Source organism: Callospermophilus lateralis, chromosome 9, assembly GCF_048772815.1.
Source record: "Callospermophilus lateralis isolate mCalLat2 chromosome 9, mCalLat2.hap1, whole genome shotgun sequence".
In the NCBI taxonomy this organism is placed as follows: domain Eukaryota; kingdom Metazoa; phylum Chordata; class Mammalia; order Rodentia; family Sciuridae; genus Callospermophilus; species Callospermophilus lateralis.
In genome coordinates, this window is record NC_135313.1 from 91579637 (window position 1) to 91603831 (window position 24195).

Sequence of the window (24195 nt, forward strand, 5' to 3'; positions counted from 1 at the left end):
GTTATATTCTAAATCCTCACCTTAAGTCTTAGCTCTAAATTAATGACATGTTCACCATCAGTCCTTCACCAAAGTTTTCCCAGCTATCTTTTAAAAATTTATTCTAATGTTATATATGACAGCAGAATGTAATTCAATTCATATTACACAAATAGAGCACAATTTTTCATGTCTCTGGTTGAATACAAACAGGAATGGTCATACCATTCCTGTTTTTTATACACGTACTTAAGATAATAAAGTCCATCTTATTCCCCCATGTTCTGCCCCACCCCCCATCTCCATATCAGAGAAGACATTTGGCCTTTGGTTTTTTGAGACTGGCTTACTTCACTTAGCATTACCTAACTCCATCCATTTACCTGCAATGCCATGATTTTATTCTCTTTTAATTCCCAGACATCTCTTAATTGAACAAGGTTCATCCTTCTATACTATGTTACTTAATAAGGTTGTCAGTGAACACGTACAGCCATTTAAAAGTTCCTGTATTTTGCTAGACAGATTTTGAGTATTCATGGAAGCCATATGGCTAGTGGCTACCATTTTGGACAGCATAGATATAGAACATTTCTAATATGGAAATTCTATATGACAACTCTAGGGGATTCCTTAGGAAGGGCACATGTATGTAGTACAGAAAATGTTTTTTATAATTTTGGTAATAGCTAGATATTTTGGCTGGATATAAAATCCTTATTTCACATTTTTCCTTATATTTCTTGGAAATGTTGCTACATATTACCTTTCCTTGTATGCTCTTTTTGAGAAATCTAATGCCCTTTTTTAATGTTTTTGCCTGGAGGTCCTGAAGATTTTTTTAAAATACCATTACAAAACTACTAGATTTTATCTTCTGGTTTATTTCTCCCTGTTCCTAGTGAACCCTTTTAATGTGTAAATTCAGATTTTCTGGGAAAGCAGTTATAAATATTAGTTTCCTTGAAGAAAAAAATCACAACCCTAAGAACTAATAAAAATTGTTATTTTCTTGCCTTTCATTTCTTTCACTCCAACTCCTTGTCTTTATCTCACTTTGATTCACCTGGGCTATTTTCTAGCTTTTTCCTCAATGCCTTTGATTAAATATGAATCTATTCTCTAGAATCTCCTGTAATTTAGTCATTTTTGATATGGTTGTCTTTTTTCTTCTACCCTGACTTAAATTAGTTTGTTTCACTGGGTCCATTTCTACTCTTGGATTTAGTATTTCTTATTAAATATCCTCAATATTTGTTTGGAGTATGTTACAATTTTCTTTTGCTGCGTGGCTTCTTTAATGGAAACGGGTTAGGTAGGAGAGGCTAGTCCTCCTTTTCTTTAATTTCTGCACTATCCTTAATTTTCCCTTCTTATTTTCAATGGACATCATTCCTTCTCTGTATACAGTCATGTGTCCCTTAATGACAGGGATGTTAGGAGAAATGCATCATTAGTCTCATTGTGTACAAACATTACAGACTTATACAAACCTCAATGGTATGTCAACCACTTGACAAGGCCTCTTAATGCAATCAAGAGACACAGTAAACATGATATATATGAGGTTGTGTAATATGGCTGCTTGCAGTAACTTTTTTTTAAAAAATAGTATAGTTGTAAAGTACATACATCTCCAGCACAGTGATCTATTTATAAAGTATTGCTTGTAATTTAGGTGCTATACATTGTATACATGGGCAGCACAAGTGGTTTGGTATTAACACAATTTATTGAAACTCCTATTTTTAGAAACTTTAGTTGTTTCATTAAAAGATCTATGTCTATAAATGCTGTTTGACAAAGTTTATTTCTCATTAATAAATGACATGCCCATTTTTAATATCTAATATATAAACTATGAATGTCTTCACTGTCCTACTTGCAACTAGTTTTAAACTTAAATGTGAATACTAGGTATATAAAAAGGCTCATTAAATTTCAATGCTTTGCTTGTCACATGTGCCCAAAGCTCTTCTATGATAGTTTCTAAGATTTGAGAATAATAATGAACATGCTAGACCCAATACTAAATTACCTTTTCTGCTTCACGTGTATCATCAAAGAGCCTTCTTTGCCTTCTAGCAGGAATTGGTTTAGCTGTTTCCCAGGCTTCTACCCACATATTGCTTGGAATTTTCATTCGGGCACTCAGCTCTCCTTTTAGAATCACATCACCTTTTTCGTCAATCACCTCCTCTTCAATATAGTCCCGGGGTGAATACCATCTCACAAAATCTTCCAAAATACATCCTGGATTGGCTGCCTAAAATGAGGCAACAAATTTAGCACAATCAAGTTAAAATCAACATTTACTGATAAGCTAGTGTGCAAAATTACACTTTCATGTACATATACACTGCTAAGCTTTAAACTGTCTCTTTTAAGAGATTAGATATTAAAGTGCCAAAGGCATTTTTTACTATCTTGATTTTATTGAAAAATCTTCATGTGAAGTGAAAATAATTTTATTAATCATATTCTGTTATCTAAGTAAATTATGTAATATGCAATGTGATCAAAATAAAAATATAAAAGTTCTGCTCTTTTCCACAATAAATATCACCTAACCTCAAACACATTCTATTCAGCCATTAAACTCCTGTGACTTATATAACAAATTACTGTCATGTACTAGTAGAACACTAAGGATGTGCATGAAAACCAACATGATGAGAATGGTCTGGGCTCAATGGCTACCAGTCTGACAATTCCTACTACCTCAGGGGATGCCCCTGAAAATCAGAGGAAGGTCACCTAACTCAACAAAAACTCCTAAGGGCTATATCACGGTCCACGGCAGCAAAGAATTGCTGGGAGATGTAGTGGGTCAAGATTATTTTATAATAGTGACGCAGGATTCCTGTACAAAGACTTGTACAGGAATCTGTACAAGGCAACACTGTACCCATTTGATTGAATGGAGAGAACAAGATTAATGCAGGAATTGAATATAATTTTCTTGATATTTTACCCCAGAATGCTTCTTTCTGCTTGTCCTTACTATATCAAGCTGACTACATAGCTACTAAAAGAGGGTGAAGGCTCACTTTAGCTATGACTTATAGATATGTTCTAAAAGGACCAGGCTCCAAAATAGGCCCTGGCCTTCTGGAACTATGAGGTGCCTTAGGCTAACACTCTGAAGACTCTCCCAAGGGCCCTAATACTAAGTCATTCCTATACGAAAATTTTTCCTTAAATATATTATGTGCTTTCCACATGGGGCACATTGATAGGTTGGCTGTCTTTATCAGAAAATAGATTATATTTCCATGTTATAACAGATTTGCTGGTGCCCAGCTAGTCCAAAAGGGTTTAATGAACCATAGTTTTGGTCATAAATGGTGCTAAAGGATCTGTACAGAATCTTACCATGAAGAACTAGTGTGTTTCGAGGGTGGGGGGGAAACTCTTATGGTTCTAATGTAGAATCCCTTCCTATACTTGCCTCTGCAAAGACAGATGGAAAACAACTGCTTGTAGGTTAGTATTTCCTGCTCTGTGCACAAACCCTCAGCCAGTTCCACCCACCCCCTTTTGAAATCCTGTACCGAGGATTGAACCCAGGGCCTCCAACATGCTAGACAAGCCAAGCATTCTACCACTGAGCTAACCCCAGACCTTTTTGACATAGGATCATGCTAAGTTGCCCAGGCTGGCCTTGAGATCCTCCTGCTTCAGTCTCCCAAGTAGCTGGGATTGCAGGTGTGTGCCACCATGCCTGGTCAATTACCTTTCTGGTTTTCTATCTGCCCTGATAGCCAGCTGGCTTCTCTTTATTCGTGTATCAACCTTTTTTTTCCCCTCTTGGCAGAATAAAAGATTTTCTGAATCATTTTAGTCTCCAAGGAAAACATACATACAGCTTTTAAGAGGTTTACTGAAGTATTTTTTTTTCCTTTTAGTAAAGATGCAGAAGTAAAAGGCTCCCTTTTATTTTTACTTAAATCTGCTCCAGGGAAGAATAAAAGTGGCAGAGCTATTCATGGTGTGTTTTAAAAGTATTTCAGACAAAAATCAAATTTGAGCTGGTCTGCACAGATACAGGACTGAACAGGGTGAGACACAGGCCATTACATGTTAAGAAGCAAAGTCCGGACCTGGGGTACAGTTTAGAATACAAGTAATAGGCAAAAAGCCCTTAGCCCACTGGGCTACCCATTTGTGGCCTTTTTATACAATACAGATTCAGTATCTCTTATATGAAATACCAGAAGTGTTCTGAATTTTTTTTTTTTAAGATGGACAATACCTTTATTTCTTTATGTGGTGCTGAGGATTGAACCCAGTGACCCATGCATGGAAAGCAAGTACTTTACCACACAATTCCAGCCTCTATGTATTTTAAATAACTGCATTGCACTGTGTAAAAATTTTCACTTGTGGTGGACTTGCTTTCAAATAATAACTCAAAAAGTCCTTTCTTTATTCCTGGATTTTTATATTAGTAAGCTAAATGTCACTATGACCTGAATCCTATGTGTTCTATATACAGGCCTCAGCCTAAAATATTCTTTTCCAGGTAGCAAATTCATACTCACCTAAAATGTGGACTTCTCTGAGAAACCTTTCCTTACCCACTCAGCAGTCACCTTTTTGCCCTTGCCTCCTTTGAAAACTCATCATATAATCATTTACAGTCTTCTCCCACAACCTCAGACTATAACTGAGAATAAACACTATTTTCTTATCTAATCATAGTTTGAGGCACACAGTAAGCACTCAAAGATGTGTTGAGTGCAGTGACCTACATTGAATCCTAAGGGCTTCTTAAAAGCCTTGAATTAAATTGGCTGAATATACACAGAGGAAGAAAGCATCTCAATACACACAGAAATGATTCAGTTCTCAACTTTCAACTATTAATAACAGGTTGGTTCTTTTTTTTAAACTTAAGAGACAAGTTTGACTATGTCCTTGGGGGAATGGAGGTAGGGTGGTATAACTATTAATGAAATCCAAACATTAAAAAAAAGACATTAGGCCTTCACACCACTTTGTAGAGTGACTTTCACAGTTTCAGCCCAGAATAGCTCAAAATAGACCCTAGAGCTTTGAAAGTTTGCCTCACCTTAAAAGACTCCATATCCGAGAGCAGACAGGCACTCTGCATGCGTGCTCTGAGGTGAGCCCCTTCTGCCGATGTACCTAATTTAGCTAAGACCTCAGATTGCTCTTCTAGCAGATCTTCTGTCATAGGTGCTGGTTCCTGTGAAGTATAAAAGGACAAAGCTCATGAACAGCCCTATTTAGACAAAGAAGAACTATAAAAATAGAATAAAGACAATTACTTCTGCCCTAGTAGTCACAAGACATGTATTTAAAAGAATTCAGAGAAACGCACAACATTTTTCAGAACCTACATAAAAAAGGTAAAAAGGATAAATATGACTTTCATGCCCCCACCCAAGATCACCAGGTTTCCCATGACAAGTATTGAGAGCTAAAAGAGAAATGTGGGTCTATTGCATATTTTCATGACTATGATACAGAATTGAAGTTCTACTGATATTATTTATGTCATCAACTAGTTGCAACAATGTTTTTAAGTAATAGAAAAATGGGAATAAATTGCTCTACAGTGATTCATCTCTGGTTATGGAATGTGAATTCTTATTTTCTTTGCTGTATAATGAATATATCAAGTACCAAGCAGGAATATCACACTGATACTCAGGGTAATGGATAATCAGTAAGGACATGTGGCACAGTGTTAGAAGCCTGGGCTTCCGAGATAACATGCCCATCCCCAAATTCTAGCTCTGTGACCTTGGGTAATCCTCAACTTTTTGGAGATTGGGCTGTGAATAATAAAATCCTGGCACATGCTCAAACACTACCAATTAAAATACTCATAAACTTCATCCCCTTTCACAAAGGAAAAGTATGCTTATTAAAATACCTAGTTAAGTTCACAAATTACATGGATTTCTGATTAAGCCCTACACTTAAGAACAGAGATAGTCATTCCTTCTATTAAGAAGGGGCTATTTTTAATAGCCCTAAATAAGAGAATGGGAAGGAAGCAGATGGTGAAAGGGTACTGACTATCTCTTCATATCTGGAAATCTCAGCCAAGTAAAACCAGAGGGGATAAAGAGAATTAGCAGCACACAGCATAGGGACTACACATTTTCATATACCACTTGTGAATATGTTCAAAGTTTTCTCATATACATGATTGAATGTGATCAATGAGGGGATCAGACTGAGTGTAGTGAAAAAGGCCTTGCTCAAGTAGCAAATTGAAGAGAGAATCATACATGTGACAATGACTTTAAGAACTACTAAAGACTACTCTTTTAGCTCTGTCTCTAGAATATTAGGTAAAATCTTCACTTTCCCAGCCATACATTTTAGGTTGATCTAAGTCTACATAAATGGAACACAGTAAAATATTTGATTTTTTTTAATAAAGCAAGGACCTATATGAAGTCTAGTATTATTTTGGGCAGTGGGCAACTAATAGTCATGTTTGTCTAGAAAACAGAAAAAGAGGAAATACAAAATGACAAGGACATTCTAAGAAAGAAAATTTAAAGGCTAGTATCTCTCATATATCGGTGTAAAAATCCTTTTAAAAAAATAGAGCTTGGCATGGTGGGACACACCTGTAATCCCAGTGAGTCAGAAAGATCTCAGGGTCAGCCTCAGCAATTCAGAGAGGCCCCAAGCAACTTAGTGAGACCCTGTCTCAAAAACAGATGTGGCTCAGTGGTTAAGTGCCCCTAGGTTCAATCCATAATACAAAAAAAAAAAAAAAAAGTCCAGCTATATAAAAATGGGCAATGCCCAAGTGGGACTTCTTCCAGGGATGTAAGGATGTTTTAATCATCAAAAACCAATTGCTGCAATTTGCATTAACAGCATAAAGGAGAACAGAATATGAGTATCTCAATATACAGGAAAAGTATTAGATAAAATGAAATACTTATTCATGAACTCTAGGCAAACTAGGAATATAACTTCTATAATATGAATTATCATACACTTTCCTTCTAAGGTTGGAAGCAAGAAAAAGATATCTAGTATTCAACCCTAATACTGGAAGTGCTAGCCAGTGTAAAAAGTACAAAGACTAGCAAAACAGAATTGAACTGTCTTCAAACACGATTTTATATGCAGAAAATCCCATATGCTGCTGAAACTACTAGAAAAACTTGGTAGATATATATCTGTCTCTCTCTCTGCCTACGTTTGTCTCTGTGTGTCTATCGCTCTCTCTCACTGTCTCTGTATGTCACTCTCTGTGTCCATGTATATCTATATGTATATCAACGGAAAAAATTAGAAAATGAAAATTTTTTACTACTTATAACATTTAAGAAATTAAATGCTTGCAGTACATCTAATGAAAAGAATGTAAGACCTTTACAGTGGAAATAAAACATACTTTAGTAAGATCAAAGAGTATTTCAAGGCCTTAATATTGCTAAGATGTCAATTCTCTATAAATGGATCCATAAACTCAATGCAATAAGAAAATTTATGCTAGGATTTTAAAATGTACCTGACATAAAAATACAAAATCTTTAATAGCCAATATAGTCTTGAAGAACAAAAGAGACTGATACTATCAGATAGAAAGGTCTATTATCAAGCTGCAGTAATAATGATAGTATATTATCAGCACAAGCACAGAAAATCTAACGAAATATAATAGTCAAGAAACAGATGAATACATATAGTCACTTGACTTAAACAAAAACACTAGTAGCCACTCATTGGGAAAAGACGGATCTTTTCAATAATGGTGATGGAATAATTTAAAACAATCTTAACCTCTTCCTCATACCAATAGAGAGAACTAACTTGAAGTGAATCAAACATAAATGAAATAGGGAAAACTATAAAGTTTCCAGAAGAAAACATGAGAGAATATTTTTAGGGCCTTAGGGTAGGTAAAGACTTAAATGGAACCCCAAAAGTACTCTACACACATGAAAAACACTGGCAGACAAGACTTGATTAAAATTAAGAACATCTATTCCAACAAAAAGCATCAAAAAAGTGAAAAGTAACAGACTACGAGGAAATATTTGTAATATAAATATCTAAGGACCCAGAACATATGAAGAATTCCTACAAAGGAATAAGGGGGAAAAAAATCAATAAACGACTACACAAAAGCCTTGAGTGGGTACTATATCAAAAAAACATCTAAATAGGAAATAAGAACATGAAAAAATGTGTTCCACAGTAATATTCATCAGCGAAATGTGAAAACATGAAATACTATCTCATTCCCACCAGAAATACAAAATTAAAAAGATTTTAAATATCAAGTGTGCAGAAAAGAGTTAACAGCAAGCCTGAGACCGCTATCCTCAGAAAGGGCTTTTTGTAAAGTTGGCTCTTCACTACCATCTGGGAACTTGGATTTTGGGAGGGTCCCCACCATTCCCAGAACTCATAAAAGTGGCTTACTAAACCTACATGATTTGTGCAAACAAGATGGTTCATGTTGAACACTGCTTTCTTCCAAGAGTCTTGAATTTTGGTATGTACTAAGCAAAGGTTCCCTAAGTGACCAGCTCCTGTCCACTGTATCTCTAAAAGCTTCTCTGGTAGACAACATTTCACATACATAGTCAGAGTCATTGCTGGAGGAAATAAGCACATCTATGTGACTACATGGCCAAAAGATTCTTGGAAGCTTGTGCTTGGATTTCCTCCAATTTTCATCTCATGTGCCTTTTCCCTTTGATAATTGTGCTTTGTATCCTTTTGTTGTAGTCAATGATAGCCATGACTACATGCTGAGCCCTATGAGTCCCCCCAGCAAATTGCACCATGGGTACGCCTTTTTAAAGAATTTGGTAACATATGTATCTATTTAACTAGCAACTTGGGATTGTTCTTACACCCTGACACATCCAGCAGGAAGGATATAGAATAACCACACTACTATACATTGTTGGTGGGGATATAAATTAATTCAGTCGCTTTAAGAGGCCGTTTAGAAACATTTACTAAAGCTAAAACCTAATAGGTAATTCAGAAGAAAGGATGGCCAAAAAATACAGTGAAAGATACTTAGTTTTATTAAAAATCAGAGAAATAAAATTTAAAACCTTAGTACACTACTTTTGATCATCAATATTGGCCAAAACTTATTTTGCTACTAAATTCTCAAGGTCTAGAATAGTGGTTGGTATACATATTTATGAAGGGAAAAAAGTGAGGAAGGAAAGTTGGGAAGGGAATAGGTGCTACATTACTCAAGTACACAATGGGTATATCTTTTTAAAGAACTTGGTAATTTGTATATCTATTTAACTAGCTATTCTATTTCTCAGTGGAATTTATATGTGAAAATATACAAAAAATATACAAAACATACAAAAACTACAAGGATTTGTATTACAGCACTGCTTATAACAGTAACATTTTCAAATAATACACCGTGATCAAGAATGAAATCATTAAATAAACTATAACTCTTCTATATCATGGAATATTATGTAGCAATTAAAAAGTAATGAAATAGATCTACATGGAAAAATCTTCAAGACATGTTAAATAAAAAATGTGCACACTAAAGAGCATGTTTAAAAACAATCCATAAAACTACACATCAATATGTAAACATATATGTACATGAATATATACAAAAATCAATAATAGCAGTTACTTTCATGGTTGGAAGTTGAATTGGTGGTGACTTCCACTTTTCTAGACTGAATGTTTCACAAAATTTATTTCACATTACTTATACAAAAACAAACCAAGAGAAACTATTCTTCTTTCTTAGATGTTGCTATTCTACATCCTAATGGTATAAAATGGCTTCAAATTGCATGTTTGAACAATAAAAACTAGTTGTATAATTGAAGAACTGTTACTTTTTTTTTTTCATGTTTTGGAGTTTTGTCTTTAAACACGTGAATACCCAATATTCAATTTAACACACTGCCTTATGCATGATGAGCTACTATCTATTTAAACTTCAAAACATCTTTCATTTTCAGAAATGGTAGACCTAAAAGCCTCCAGAAGATAATTTAGATTTCAAACCATACATCTTTTAACAGACTTTTAAAAAAATTTCTCCTACCCAAAGCAATCATTTCCTTCTAGAATGAAGTTAAAAAATTACAACAAAGAGAAACTGGCAGAGCTAACACATCCTACCTGAGTGACTGGAATGTAGAGAGGTTCTCCATTATGTAGCAGCGTAAGCCTCCCATGCTGATGGAGACGTCCTTCTGGCTTTAAATTTACCATTTCCTTAGGTCCTCCTTTCTTGCCACTCTCTTGTCCATTTCCCTTAAGTTCTTCAGTATCACTTAGGCACTCAAAAAATTCTTCATCACTGTCACTCCAGGAATCCCAAGATTTCCCCACCTCTCCCTTTTCCTTATCTGTATCTTTACGATGGTCTGGCCCCAACAGGTCTGCAGCTTTTCCAATATCCCCTGGATATGTATTAGTTATATTATCAGAGGTCTTTTTCCCCTCATCACGTGCCTTCTTTCTTTCAATACAACAATTTAACATCTTAAGAAAACAGAAATAACATTTATAGTTGAATTAGTTACAGAAAAACTAAAATCTAACTACTGCTTGTATATTTCCTTTTGCATTCTCTACTTCTCAGGACCTTTTTGTGAACTGCACTGACTATAAGCAACCTATAGCAATATGATGAAAACAGCCTATGACCCACTATTTTATCCAGTATTAGAATAAACTCCAACTATACCAAGACCACATTTATATACTGCTATTGGGAAATCTTACCTGTAGTTTCTGATGCAGTAAACAACATCTTAGATCTGGGGGTCCACCTGTTAACCTACCAAACAGTGAGAAAAGAAAGTTTAACTTCAGTAAAATTGCTTCAGATCTGCCTATTTTTATATTACCATAATTTTTAGCTATATTGATAAGAAGTCAAAACTAAATTTCTACAGGTAAGGAAACCAAGTTCCAGAAGGCGAGCACATATGATTAAAACATCAAATTTATTTTATACTCTTAATTCACAAATCACCAACAGCAAACTACTAATAGCTTTCAGGTTAATTAGAAACTTAAAATGAGAAAAAGTCTCTAAATCCACCCCTTGAAGTAACTAGCATACAGGGTTTTGTACCATATAAAGTAAATGAATCTATGTAAGTCAGTTCTCAAATATTATGGTGAATTCTCACTATAAAACATCTCCATTTTGCCAGTGCGATTCTAGATTCCCTCTAGTTCTAAACCACTAGGTTCTTGGCAATCAGCCAGAGATACTCCCTTATATTCAGTATGCCTCTGGATCTGTAATGAGTTCCAGAGTGAAACAGAAGCAAGAGAGAATCCAGCTAAATAGAGAATGACAGATGACTTAATAATCAACATTTTTGGATCAATCACCATTACATATCACATCACTATTCCTCTTCCCTAGCATGGATATCTGAGCACTAACTCACACACATACTAACTAAAATTAATTTGATTAAATGTCAATTTAAATTATAGGTAATATTTGAACTTAAAATGAACTTTAAAGATGTTTTCTATTCAGTAATAAATATGTTCATTATAGAAAACTTAGGAAATACAAAATAAGTATGAAAAATAAAAACAATTTCATACCTGGGAAAACTACTAATAACATTTGGCAGTATTTCTTTCCAATCCTTTTTTTATAAACACATATCGGCATAATCAAATGCATTCTGTATATTTAATACTATACCTGATTACAAATATTATAATACTTTATTAAAGATTCTTTGGGTTTTTTTTTTGGGGGGGGGTGCAGGTACTGGGGATTGAACTCAAAGGAACTTTACCACTGAGTCACATTCCCAGACCTATTTTTTATTTTATTTAGAGACAGGGTCTCCCAGAGTCACTCAGCGCCTCGCCATTGTTTTGAACTTGTGATCCTCCTGTCTCAGCCTCAAGTTGCTGGGATTACAAGCGTGAGCCCAGCAAAGATTCTTAAAGTAAAATTTGTAATGGATCAATAACTTTCTATTTTTCTATTGTAGAGATAGAGAATTATTTATTCTTTTATATGTGGACATTTATGTTGTTTTGCTTTTTACCTATTATAAATGTGCTGCAGTAAACACCTATGAACATAAGTCATGTCCAAGTCTCTTACCATTTTTTTCTGGGCAGATTTCCTAAAAGGAGAAAACTTAACAGTCAAAAGTCAAGTGTTGGCTAACAAGCAAAAAATGTACCAAACAACTAGAAACTGAAATTATTACCCTGGAATCAAAAAGTTGTTTTCCCATCTGAAGCGCATTTCAAGAACAAATTCCTGCCAGAGGTGTGCCACTCCTTTTAACCCTCCATGGTAGAAATTGATCATACAAAGACACAAAGCCAATTTATAGGTTAAACTGTCGGATGGTGCAGATTTGAACTGATTGTAGAGATTCTAAATTTAACAAAATGGAAACAAAGCAAAACTTATTAACAACATATTTATGTGCATAATCAAAAAGTTAAGAGATTTTAATATTAAAATTAACTTTACAAGTACTAGCTTTATCAATATGTCTCATAAATTACTGCCTACACTGTTCTTAAGCAGATCCATACAAGATTTCTACTAAGATCCAAAAGTAAAGCTATAGTTTAAGTGAAGTTAAAATTACAGCTTTCATTTTCTTCTTTGGAATCTTTAAGATGTAAAAAATCTTTTAATTATAAAATGAGTACATACTTGTCAAAACAAAAACACAAAGTAGAACTGTATAAACTGAAAATATAAAAGGCTCTGTTTTTCTACTCTATGAAATCTACTTTTCAACAATAACTATTTAAATAGTTTGATCTATCTCTACATCTGTCATTTAAATGTTCTCATTTCTCAATTTCTCAGATAAGAAGAATATGAAAATTTTACTTCATTAGTTTCCATCTCACTGTCCAGTTTTGAAATATATACAAGAATCTGTTGTAAAACAAATTTAACAATTTCACAAAAACTCTAAAATGAGGGAAATCCTACAGTTAGGCACAGTATGTTTATGCTTTTTTTTCACAATATTTCCTGAAATTCTTGCTACTCCAAATATGTATCTATGCCAATGTTCTACAGGAAACTCTGCTCTCCATTCAATTTCTCAAAGATGATTTTTAAAATAAAAAGATACTTAGGCTATCAAACTAGAAATATATCCAATCCTAGTTAATTTAATTAAAATATTAAATATTAATTCAGTTAAAATATTTTAATATTGAACTCCAACTTACATAGTCTTCACTCTCTGATGGAAGATTACTGTTGTCTATTGAAGTAGTTCCATCTAATGTTTTCTCAGAAGCAGCATCTGGAAATAAGAACTGGGGCCAGGGGAAGGAGGGCATATAATTACATGAGACCATATTTCCCATTTTGTTGATTTTTATAATTAATATAAATACTATCTGACTTTTCAGGGGCTTTGCTATTTAAAAATGGGAATGTTCTTATTGTACTGGTCACTTGGTTCTATGTTCTAAAAAATTTTTTATATTTTTCTACAATAATACACCAAATTTCCATGACTAGCCAACTTTAGCAATCAGGTATCTTTCCACAAAAATAACCACCTCATTCTGTGGGAAGGACAATGAAAAAGCAAAACATTTCACTGTGATTTCATACTTATCCAATGCTATTAAAAAATTTAGAAGTATTAATATTATTAAATGCAAACAAAATTATAAAAGAATTTAAAGATATCCATCTATTCATGAGGAAATATAGAATTATTCACAGGTTTTTATATGTGAGATAGTAAAGTATATTAAAGACCTATAACTTTAATTTAGGAGATATCTGTAGAAAATGAAAAGCAGCCACAATTGTAATGATCAATGTTATTTTTTCCTACATGATTTCATGTGTATGTGTGTGTGTGTGTAGGTAGGTGGTAAAAAAAAAAAAAAAAAAAAAAAAAAGGTAAATGGATGGAGTTAGAGATAATGCTAAGTGAAGTTAGCCAATCCCAAAAAACCAAATGCTGAATGTTTTCTTTGATATAAGGAGGCTGATTCATAGTGGGATAGGGAGCAGGAACATGGGAGGAATAGACGAACTCTAGATAGGGCAGAGGAGTTGGAGGGGGAAGGAAGGGGGCATGGAGTTATTAATGATGGTGGAATGTGATGATCATTATTATCCAAAGTACAGGTAATGAAGACATGAATTGCTGTGAATATACTTTGTATACAACCAGAGATGTGAAAAATTGTGCTCTATATGTGTAATAATGCATTCCGCTGTCACATATACATGAAAAAGAAATATATACATAAAAAAGAAATAAACCAAGTATTAAAAAAATTCAGTGTATATGACATCTGAGTTTTATAATTTGAATAAAACCTCTAAGAATATAATCTTCAGGAAGCCTTTTTGTTTTCACTCCTTTTATCAGAGTTCATTTTTAAAAACTGATACTCAACAGAATTTTGAAGATTTGAGGAATTGCTAATGTGCTTAATGCCAATACTAGGCACACTTAAAACATTATCCTATTCTCATACCACTATGAACTAAATATCACTACCTATATTTTATAATGTACAAGAACTAAAAATTTGGCTAAAGAGTCTTGTTGAGGTAAATGGCAAGATGTCTACCAAGATTAACATAATGTCCCAAAGTCCGGTATTCTCATTACTTTTTAAAGTTTTCCCCAAGATTATCTTAATGCACAAACTGCCAGAAGTATAATTATAATTACAATAAGCATAGCTATAATTTATCTAAGAACTATTAAATGCCGGGCAGTCGAAGGTCTTTTAATTTTCATGACAATCTTGCAAGGTTTTGCTAGCCTTATTTGATATGAAGTAACTAAAGTGACTATTCCAAGTCATGCAGTAAGTCAGAATTAACCTCTATGTGGCTTCCAAGCTGAGTCCATTCCAACTGCAATAGGAGCCACCTTAGCCCTCTACCTTCCTTCAATCCTCACTATAAAGATTTCCCTAGACTGTTGTCAAAGTAGCCTTGCAAAAACACAATTCTGATCATACTGATCATCTGCTTAAAATAATAATAAAATGTAAGATAAAGTGCAGCACTTCAGCATGGCAGGTTACCTGCTATCTCTCCAGCCTCATCCCTGATCACTCCCAAGGAAGCACTCTACAAAATACCAACTATTGAACATGCTCTCAGGCCTCTGCTATTCCTCTGCTTTAAAAGCCTTCTTCAATTCTCTTCATGAAGCATTCCCTAATTCCCACTGCCCAGAGACAGAGATGAATCTTCTGTTATCTTGTCACTGCCCCTTTGCCTGACTTTTCACATACAACATGGGATTACAACCATTATTTACTTTTTTCTTTCTTCCCAATAATAAGTGATAATTCTCCAGGGACTTTGTTTTATTCATGTTACATTTCCAATCTAGTGCTTGCCACATAGAAGCGACTGAATATATAATGAATAAATGTTATACATAGAGACATATAAAAATAAGACATTTAGTTACCAAAAGAATAGTATTGAGGACATCATTGTTCAATGGTGACTCTTCTAAACCTCTGTGTTTTCGGATTTTCTTCCTTGCTGTGTGTACCATATTTGAAACTGATAACTTATGAATTGGAACTGGTGTTGGCTCTGTCAACTTTGACAATGCATGAGTTATATCAGCAATTTCTAAAAAGAAATTAGAAGGTTAGAGCAATGAGTAAATTGGTCAGAGTATAGAATATTTTAACCAATCTTTATTCTAGCATAACATGGTCTCAGAATTATAATATTTTAGTCCACACAGCTTTGTATGGAAGCACGAGTGGAAAAAATGTCACACAATTTATTTCTCCCCTAGGAGACTTAATCTTTGAAACCCTGCTTTTCAAAATAGCTTATGTTTTTGGATGAAAAGAATTTATTAAATGCCTTAAATGTATTAAGAAGCTCTAGATATAGTCTAGAAAGAAATGACAGCTGTCTAGTTCATCAACACTTACTTTTCCAACTTAATTCCAAATAAGAAAAATAGGTGAAAAGCCAGAGAATGTGCCAAAAAAATAGGGCAAGATATTTGAAATTATGTTTTAAAAAGAAAAGTAGGTCACCTCGTCCTTCTTCCTCAAATGTGGATCGTCCAAGAATCTCATCAGTTGACTCCTTTCGACGACAAATTTTAAAAAATTCAGTGACAAAATCACCTATTTAGAAAAAAATGTTAATCATGTCTGACACTTAACTGAAAGAAACTAGTCATATAAATTAAAGTACATGTCTTCTCATAAAAGCTATTAACTAGAAAACTAGCCATTAACTAGAAAAGAAAGCCGTCTTTTTCTTCCTGAAGAAAAAAAACATTAATACTATTTCAAAAGTAGTCTTATTCTTCTTTCCTGACTCCTCACCAGGATACTGAAAAAAATTTTTCCTTAGAATTACTTCTAGAATGAAAGGGGAAAAAAATGTACCAAACAATATTAAGTACTTTCTATATGTTTCATTGAGACAAACAGTATCTATTATCTTAATTGTATAAGTACCAATATATGTATGTGCGTAGTCTTCTTTGTATCCTATAAGAACTATGAATCCATTAAAAAATATACATTAAAAAAAAACTTTCAAAAAGATAGTTTCTAGCAAGGCATGGTGGTATATCCCTGTAATCCCAGTGCCTTGGGAGGCTGAAGCAGGAAGATCACAAATTTGAGGACAGCCTCAGCAACTAAATGAGGCTCTAAACAATTTAGTGAGACCCTGACTCAAAATAGAAAATAAAAAAAGGGCTGGGGATGTGGTAAAGTGCCTCTGGGTTCAATCCCCAACGTCCCCAAACAATGATATTTCTAGAGGATTAAGAAATCACGTGGGATAAAAATATTTTCGCTCCTGTTGCATATTAATGATGTTTTATGTGTCCTTTATATAAGAAGGTTGAAAGAGGTTTGAAAAATTTTAAAGAGCTGCAATGAGGTATGTTTACACCAAAAATTAAAGCTTAACAACAATCTTTAATACTAAAATAAGGTATATATCTAAGTTTTAGAATTTATCAACTAGGTCTGAATAAATCTAGAACATTTTCCAGATTTCTTCAGAAGGGTAGGAAAATTTTATTATCTAGTCATAAAAGTTACTTAAAAAGGTAGGATGAAATCATGGAACAGTAATTTGAAATGAGAATACTTTGAATTCTAAGGTCTACTGTAATTATGCAAGTCAGTAGATGAGAAATAATAAAATATAAGGAAATAATTTAGTAAGTAAATTTAATAATAAAATTAATTCAATGATTAAACAATAGAAACCATTTATTATACTGTTATTATATGACAGGCACTGTGTTACCTGGGATACACACACACACATGATCTCATTTGATTTTCCCAATAATCCTATGAAATGTGCATTTCTGTTCCCTATTTTATTGATGAGGCTACTGAGACTTAAAAAGATTAAAAAAGTTGGCCAAACTGGTGAGTCCAGTTTGTAAACCTGAGTCTATCTAACTCTGAAACTCTTCATTTCAACTCTAAGTCTCCAAACTCACCAGGGGCAAGCAATTTTCTTCACTATTAGTGAAATGACAATTTTTAATTATCATCTGATGAACACCATATGATAAATGATAAAGAGTTCAAAAAAGAATGCTTTAGAGAAATGCATCATAACTGTCATAAATAAATAAATATTTAGTAATTCTATCAGTTGAATGGTAATATATATAAGATAATATGTAGTTAAGGCAGCATGACCAAAAAAGAAGACATAGAATATTTTTATGTGTACAAATATAAGGGGGAAACTCGGAAAGGTACATGGATGAGCGAGGTTAAGAAGTCTTCACAAAAGAGATGCACCAATAAAAAGAGAAGGAATAGACAATTCCAGACATGGAACCTGAAGTACTTTTCAAAGTACTCAAACTTATTTTATTTCACTTAATTCTTCAAATAACCCCATGAGGTACAAAAGGTATATTTACAACTCTTTTCCTATAAAAAAAAAAAATACAGGTTTGTAGACGCGATACAATTCTATAAAATTGCAGACTGTTATCAATGCCCTATCATCACACACCACAGGCCCAGAAGGATAACAAAAGAAAAAAAGGGATTTACTAACTAGGAGATGCAGACTAAGCCATAGAGAAAGGTAAGGAAATAATATGAAGGCATAAGAAAAATTAAAACAGTGATAAAGTAATGGAAAATTCTGAGGTATAGATGCATTAAAACTGAAAGACAATATAGAAATCCTGCTACTGATGTCATCAAAGATTTTTTTTTCACATGCTATTAACTGAGAAGGTCATAATGTTAAAACATTTTTTGATAAGTGAAATAAAGTATAAAGAATGTATTCAGTATTCCTAATTTGGAAAATAGGTAGATTGATGGCATTTCAGAAAAGGAACATATTACATCTTACCTAGCAAACACTGAGGATTATCAGCTTTTCGAACTCTAACAGACCAATGCGGTGCTTGAATAGGATCCAAATCACTAAAATGCAAAACAACAAGCAAATCCTAATTATGACAATCTGCAAGAATCATGAAATTATCAAAATACAGTCTAATTAAAAACATTCTAAAGAAGGAAAAGCAGTTCATTTTGCTTCTCAACCTTACTTTTATTCAGACATATGGCCATTTGAATAAGTTTTTTAAAAGTAAAATCTTAATAAATCAAATTCTTAGACCAAAACAAAAATTCCAATAAATGGAATGCCAAAAATCAAAATATTAAAATATATAAAAATGGTTCTGAATAAGCAATTTACCCTAATAGCCTAATGATATAAATACTTTTTAAATAATTTAATTTTTTTTAGCGTAGTTGGACACAGTACTTATTTATTTTACTTATTTATTTTTATGTGGTGCTGAGGATAGAACCCAGAGCCTTGCAAGTTCTAGGCGAGTGCTTTACCACTAAGCCACAACCCCAGCCCCAAGATAAATACATTTTTAAAAGAATTTAAAAAAGGAAGGAGAATAAAACAAATATGCAGAATTGTACCAACCTGTTTATCATTATCACTGTTCACACACACACACACACACACACACACACACACACACAAAGAGAGAGGCTACAAAAACCTGTACAAAATCAAAAGTACCCTGTTTTCTAAAGTTGATATGGTGGATCCAGCTAATGGCATACTATGCAGATATAAAAAAAATAATTGGCATAAAGGATATAAACTTTAAAAATATAAACGTTCAGATATTGTCTAATTTAAATAGTAGGACTGTAGTAGTTTTACTTTTTTAAACACCTAAATAATCTAATTAAGAGCTTGCATATTACTTTGACCATCAGCAAATATACAAAGTGTCCTATCTCTTACTGTTTTGCATCTAAAATGAGAAGATACTAAGACTGCCTCCCTCTTTGGGTACATTCTTCCTGGAGAATATTTGCTATAATTTTCAAGTTATTGCACACACAGTAATTAGGGCATGGATGTTTTATTATTAAAAACATTTAATGATCAAATATTATTCCCACACATTCTGATGATCATCATCTCTTCAAACTTATGAAATGCTTCGTATAAGAAAAATTCAAAAGAATTATATGCTGAATCTTAAACTTAGAGACATCTTTGCTAAAACACAGTAAGATTCAAGTTCATTATTATTATTATCGTTATTTTTTTGGTACCAAGGATTGAACTATGGGGCACTCAACCACTGAGCCACATCTCCAGCCCCAATTTGTATTTTATTTAGAGACAGGGTCTCAATGAGTCGCTTAGAGCTTCGCCATTGCTGGGCTGGCTTTGAATTCGAGATCTCCTACCTCAGCCTCCTGAGCCACTGGGATTATAGGCATGCGCCACTATGCCTGGCTTCATTATTCTTTTTTTTTTTTTTTTTTATTGGTTGTTCAAAACATTACAAAGCTCTTGACATATCATATTTCATACATTAGATTCAAGTGGGTTATGAATTTAAGGAAAACCAGCAACATAAAATGCTTCTCTAATCCATATTAACAGGTCTAAAAAGCGACTATTAAGAATTTGAAAAAATTCAACCAACTTTATTAGAAACTAGTATAAACAAAAATGGAAAATAACTAACCACTTGTAGTTAATTTATTCTACTGAAATTTTTAAAATATACTTACGAATAAACATCATTATCCACAATGATTCCTTCAGTCAAATGAGGCCACGTAGTTGCTAAATGGAGTTCACTTAAAATAAAGAAAACATATCAAAAGCTTTGATATTTATAGACATGTCCTCTGACTCAGCAATCATACTTCTAGAAATAACCAAAGGTGTACTTATGTTAAAAGTGATATTATGTATAATAAACTAAAAACAAATGGTAGCACAATGGTAGCACATCCATATGAAGTTAATATTTTCCAGATATAAAAATCATCTTATATATACAAAATAACCAAAAAGTACACATAACCCAAACATCTATCAACTGATGAATGGTTAAAAAAATTGTGGTACACAGTACAACCATACAATGGCATATTTATGGCTTTAAGAACAACCAAGTACTGATTCAAGCTACAACATAGATGTACCTCAAAAACATCATATTAAGAAGCCAGATATAAAAGGTCACACAATGTATGACTCCATTTATATGAAATATCCAGAATAGGTAAATCCATAGAGACAGAATAGATTAGTATTTGCTAAGAGCTAGAGTGGGTGAATGGTTGAAGAGCAGATGATAACTAAAATTTCTTTTTTAATTTTGTGATAATGAAAATATTCTGATTAATTAGTGATAATGGTTGCAAAATTCTTATAGATATCAAAAACACTTTAAAATGGTGAATTAAAAAAATTTTTATTTGTAGATGGACACAATACCTTTATTTTATTATTATTTTTTTTTGTGTGTGTGTGGTGCTGAGGATTGAACCCAGGGCCTCACACATGCTAGGCAAGTACTCTACCACTGAGCTACAAACTACAACCCCTAAAATGATGAATTAAAATTCATCATTTGGTGAATTTGGTAGGTGAATTCTCTCTCAATTTTGAAAAATCATGTTATAGTCAGGAGTTGGAAATCCTTTTCTACTCTAGAGAGTAAATATTAGCCAGGTACAGTCTCCAGTATGTTCTTAGACTTTTTTTCCTTTTATATCTCTTAAAAATACCAGGGGCTGGAGACATAGCTCAGTTGGTAGAGTGCTTGCCTTGCATGCACAGGGCCCTGGGTTCAATCCTTAGCATCACAAGAAAAAAAAAAAAAAATCAGAAAGTTTTCATGTAATATTATCAATTAAAGAAAACAGGGGTAGTTCCCAATTTCCAGTACTATATTCATTCCAGCAGGCTACAATATCATAAAGCATGGTAAAATCAATACCAATATAAATTTAAAAAGTAAATAATCCAATAATTCAAATTAAAATCTGAAATTCTTACCTAATAGGATCTTCACAGGCACCAAATGGTAACTTGCCAAACTCCAGGCCTCCAACTTCTCCTCCTACAAGTGCATCTATATCTAAACGAAATAAGTATTTTCCCTTATTTGGCAAAAAAAAAAAAAATAGAGTAACAATGATTTAATCTAGTTAGGCTAAGCCCTTTGGAAGAAGCCCTTTGACAGCTTTAAAAGTACCTATAAAAGAATACACAGAATATGTTGTTTACAAGTTAAAGCATGTTACAACACATACCATCAAGTATTAAAGAATCTCCCTGAGAACAAGTAAAAACATTCACTTATTTCCTATTCAGTGTTTCATTCAATCCATGCATTCTCAATTTTGCCCATTTGAAATATCTCTTAACTATTACTCAAGAGAATATTATTCCTATACTCTTTTACACATTCTAAGAATGCGATTTACATAATCTAAAAAGATTATCTGAGTATTAAAAAATGTAATCACCAAAGTACATTTGTCAGTTTTGTTATCAATAATTTCTGAATAACAAGTTAGCAAACCTGTCATTATTAACAAAATATTTTGGTTGACAGTTGACAGAAATATTTGAAGTTCAGAAAAGAACCTTCTTCCCACTATGAATGCTCCTTGAGACTGGGGAAAACTGAGGGTAAATCACCCTTCTCAGTTCTGTTCCTTCTGAAGAACTAATAAATGCTTCTTAAAAAGACATTAATATGGGCCTGGGGCTGTAGCTCAGTGGCTGAGCGCTCGCCTCACATGCGTGAGGCACTGGGTTTGATCCTCAGCACCACATACAAAAATAAATAAATAAAACAAAGATATTTAAAAAAAAAAGACATTAAAAGGATTTAATTCTCTTTGAAATAACGTAGATGATGGTTTTTCATTATTTACATTACACTACAAATTCCTAAATTAAAGTCTATGGTTGAATTATGAACACTTCCCAGATTTGCTTAATTATCTTTGACAATTTCTATACCCTAAATTACTAAAAATTAGTCATTAATATGGTTTAATTACTTGCTTCAGTACATTTTCTCAAGCCAATTCATTTCATTTTTCCCAACTAAAGAATGCGTACAATAATACAAATCACAATGACTAGCTTTATTCTAAGATATGAATTTTTAAGAGCTTCAAAATTATAAAAAGAAAAAAAGTGACAAGAAGCATTTTTATAAACTAGTGAGTTAAAAATATTACTAAAATATAATTGCACAAAAATATTAACCAAATTACAGATTGAGAGTAAAAAAATACAAGGGAATTTGAGTTTGACTAGTGGGTCAATGCAAATTTTATGATCTTGTGACCATAAGACATTAGGTTAGTAACTCACTGTTCTTGACAACCTCTAAGAAACATAATTCCTACTTCATAATTAAATGAGAATTACATAAAACATATAAAATGTGAAGCACAGCATCTAGCCCACATTACATGTCAGCCTTCCCCTTAGAAAGTAAATATTAAGAATTTATATGGCCTTTAATCCTCTGAGGGAGATTATTATTTTTATTCCCAATTTAAAAAATTTTGGCAACAGAATATTAACAAAGACCTTACTGAATCAGAATTATAATGCTAAGATTTTAGCCCTTGGACTTCTTAGATCAGTAGCAGATACACCACCTCCCAAAAACTTTTTCTTTTTCCAGCAAGATGCAAATGTGTCTGTGTGTGTGTGCCAGTGTGCAAACGCATGCAGGCACTAGAGAATAAATTCAGGTTCTTGTACATGCATGCCAAGCACACACTCCACCACTGAGATACACCCACCCCCCAGCCTCTCCCTTGGGAAATCTTTAAAAATGCTTAATAACAGAATGACCTTGGAAAAAAGGGAAAGGAGAGTTGGAATGGAAAGTTCCATCAAGCAATTGACTACAAATTGTCCAGTGGGTATTGTATGGGAACTAAAATTACCAACATACACAGTTGGTAATTTAGTCTTAAGTAATTAGTCTTAAGACTAATATAATTCTAAAGCTTAGCTTTTATTTCCCTTTGCTATAGTTTAGATGCAGTTCTTTCACATTATCCCTATCAAATATTACTTTTATTCCTATAAGTAACCAACTACTTGAGAAAACAATAAACAGGAAAGAATATTATTTCTCTTTGGGGAAAGCAGACTGAAAAATGTTTTTAAGCTAGTGAAGTCCTTATGATTACTTATAAGTTTGTATTAAATTTCTTATTAGATGAGCTTGAATATAATTAAACTCAGACGAAATACGTACCCAGGAATCAAAGACTAACTTCATTAAGATGTATGTCCATCAGGCTGAGCTTTGCTAATACTTAGGCAATGTCTTATTTATATTTGTATCATTGATACAGCTTGGCCTATTAAAGGCTAATAATGAATGATTATTGAATGAATTAACTTCATCAATGAGTAAGCAAGTTGACTTTAATTATATTTTTATAATGCAAGTTAAAGTAAAACTTTATTTTCCTCACAAATGTGTGTATATACATACATATTTTTCTTCTCTCCTTTCTTTATTTAGCAGTCTTCAAACTATACTCTTTAAGGTTTTATGCCTGCTGGTTTACAAGGATGGTTTCTCTCATTATACTCTAAAACAGACATTTTTTAAAATCATTCACTACATAGTAATTAATTGCACATGGGGTGCTTTATAAATAACAGCTTTTGAAGACAAATTGTCACATACAGAGTAATGCTAACTAGAAAATCTATAGAGCATTAAAAGAAAAAATTTATTGACAGAAAAAATATAAAAGCAATGAAATCAGCAATATTTAAAATTAATTACAAGCCAGGCGCAATGGCACACGCTTATTATCTCAGTGACTCTGGTGGCTAAGGCAATAGGATCGCAAGTTCAAGGCCAATCT

The 24195-nt window shown here is 33.1% G+C and overlaps 1 protein-coding gene across 1 annotated transcript in view; it reads right to left on the reverse strand.

The window, feature by feature from the left end:
- Positions 1 to 24195, reverse strand: part of Rab3gap1 (RAB3 GTPase activating protein catalytic subunit 1) — an 89232-nt gene that overhangs the window by 12318 nt on the left and 52719 nt on the right. The window contains exons 9-19 of the mRNA XM_076865910.1: positions 21332 to 21413; positions 20053 to 20121; positions 18341 to 18414; positions 16018 to 16110; positions 15426 to 15595; positions 13192 to 13281; positions 12198 to 12370; positions 10726 to 10780; positions 10117 to 10482; positions 5054 to 5191; positions 2018 to 2245 (exon numbers count right to left, since the gene is read on the reverse strand). Of these exons, the coding sequence (XP_076722025.1) occupies positions 2018 to 2245; positions 5054 to 5191; positions 10117 to 10482; positions 10726 to 10780; positions 12198 to 12370; positions 13192 to 13281; positions 15426 to 15595; positions 16018 to 16110; positions 18341 to 18414; positions 20053 to 20121; positions 21332 to 21413 (1538 nt within the window). The remainder of the gene's footprint in view (positions 1 to 2017; positions 2246 to 5053; positions 5192 to 10116; positions 10483 to 10725; positions 10781 to 12197; positions 12371 to 13191; positions 13282 to 15425; positions 15596 to 16017; positions 16111 to 18340; positions 18415 to 20052; positions 20122 to 21331; positions 21414 to 24195) is intronic.